Consider the following 2182-nt stretch of genomic DNA (forward strand, 5'->3'; position numbering starts at 1 on the left):
AGCAGCTAGAAGGGAGAAAAAAACAAGCTGGAAGAACAGCATCTCATTTGGAGACTTTGCAGCCTTCAGGATCCACCTATCCCTCCTCTCCACAGTCCCCCAGGATACAGACCACTTTCCCTAGCTACCATCAGTACCACCAGGGTCACTGGACTTGAAATGTTAACTGTGTGTTTTGTCTCCACTCTACTGCTGCAACCACTCTGGTAGAGCGAGGGCTGAATGTCCGAGACAGTTTGATGAGGACACTATCAGTTTACCAGCTTATCAGCTTCAGGAAATTCAAAGGATTGCCTCAGCTAGTTGGTTTTTAATAACTTCACGGGATGCAGTCACCACTCAAAAATAGCAAACAAACAAACAATTTGCGCACAGCAAGCTTGCTCAAAAAGCAATGTCACATTGACCAGCATCAACAGTTTTGAATTGGTTCAGGTTGAAGAATAAATATTAGTGTGGAAAAAGCACCCGTTCCCCCACTTGACTGACATGCTTACCCCTATCTGCATCATTCGCTCCCTCCACCCCTGATGCACAGTGGCGGCAGTGTGAACTGTCTACAAGATATAGTGCAACAACTCGCCGAGGCTCCAACTCTCTTCTGTTTCTATCCCTGTGCTAACCCTGGAAGTGTTCGATGAGGACAGTGTTTAATCTGTAAATTCCTCAGATTCAGTGACACCTCCCAACTCAGCCGGTACAAAAGTCTGCCGGCCTTTCAGAAATCAAGAAGTGGAAAGCAGGAGGCAAAGTCATGTTACAAGAACTTTAATGAACAATACATCAGAAGGAATTTTGCAAGGTCACAGTAGAGAGTCATCAGGACGTGGCACACCGTGGGGGTGTGAATCGGTGTCGCTGTCTGCACAACTGCCTCTCAGAACATTCCGCAGCACAGAACAACAGGGTCTGGGAGCAAGGAACGTCCGGCAGCAAGTCTTCCACTGCCTACCCTTCCACTGTGCAACAGTGCAGAGCTCAGTATCCCCTCCGTCTCCATTGGTGAAGGGTTTCGCTCTTGCCTCACTCATAAGCAAAGGGACACGGATCCTGGGAGGTGAGGGGAGATTTGCGCATCTACTTCTGCTGCTTACCCATTCTGTAACAATATGGTCCACACGTCGCCCGCAGACATAGATGGAAGAACTACCGGACAAAGCAGCTCACGTTAGGGACTCCCAGGGAGCAGAGGAAGTACCAGATGACATACACACTCGAACTGTCCAGCATCGGCGGAGATACACAAGGTGAGGGGAATGGGCTCCCACCCATGGTGTCCAGGCAGGAGGAGAGGAGCACGGCTGGGAGATGGCGAGATCGGTCCAGCGCCGATGGCTGTTGGGAGGGGTGAGGGGGCTCAAGATTTGGCCCGAAGCATGCTCCCAGGCCCCGTCACCAGCTACTGGTCGAACTCCTCCAGGCGGATTCGGTGGGGGTCGTCAGGGTGTCGCAGGACCACCCCGTAACGCAGCAGGGCTTCGACGAAGGGCGGCCAGAAAGTATCATCCAGCTCCAGGTAGGGATCGTGAGGGCTCTTCATGGCCTTGGTGATGAGGTGCTGAGACAGAGAGAGAGAGAGGGGCAGAGAGACACAGACACGTGCGGATGAGGGTCAGGCTGCACTCAGACGTTGAACAAATCCAAACACAGCAGGGGACCTGACAGAGTGGGCAGCATTCAAAAATTGTATCAGAGATAGTAGGAACTGCAGATGCTGGAAGATCTGAGATAACAAGGTGTAGAGCTGGATAAACACAGCAGGTCAAGCAGCAGAGGAGCAGGAAAGCAGACGTTTTCTGATGAAGGGTCTAGGCCTGAAACATCAGCTTTCCTGCTCCTATGATGCTGCTTGGCCTGCTGTGTTCATCCAGCTCTACACCTTGTTATCTCAGCATTCAAAGATAGACCGGCTGAAGGTCTTCTTGTTGAAAAAGTAACGCCTCCTCGAATGTTTAAAACCCCAACGTGCTGCTGACTGGCGTCCCAGCCTTCAGCAAAGTCACACAAAACTAACCCCTGCCCCAAAATTTTTGATACCCTAACGCACATAGAATCCCTTTCACTCATTCATCCGTCACTAACTCCACTGCACATGACAAACTGGTCAAGGGTCCGGCCACGTCGCCATTTTAAAATCCTCACCTTGGTTTTCGAAACATTCCTCACTCACTTCCCCTCCCTA

At 50.9% G+C, this 2182-nt stretch overlaps 1 protein-coding gene across 4 annotated transcripts in view; it reads right to left on the reverse strand.

The window, feature by feature from the left end:
* Window positions 1-752: 752 nt before the first annotated feature.
* The window catches only part of cenpk (centromere protein K), a 24129-nt gene continuing 22699 nt past the window's right edge, over window positions 753-2182 (reverse strand). For all 4 annotated transcript variants that reach the window (XM_048619814.1, XM_048619813.1, XM_048619815.1 and 1 more), the window contains one exon: window positions 753-1558. In XM_048619814.1, the coding sequence (XP_048475771.1) occupies window positions 1400-1558 (159 nt within the window). In that variant the 3' untranslated portion in view covers window positions 753-1399. The remainder of the gene's footprint in view (window positions 1559-2182) is intronic.

The sequence above is a fragment of the Rhincodon typus genome, chromosome 44, assembly GCF_021869965.1.
Source record: "Rhincodon typus isolate 14 chromosome 44, sRhiTyp1.1, whole genome shotgun sequence".
NCBI lineage: Eukaryota > Metazoa > Chordata > Chondrichthyes > Orectolobiformes > Rhincodontidae > Rhincodon > Rhincodon typus.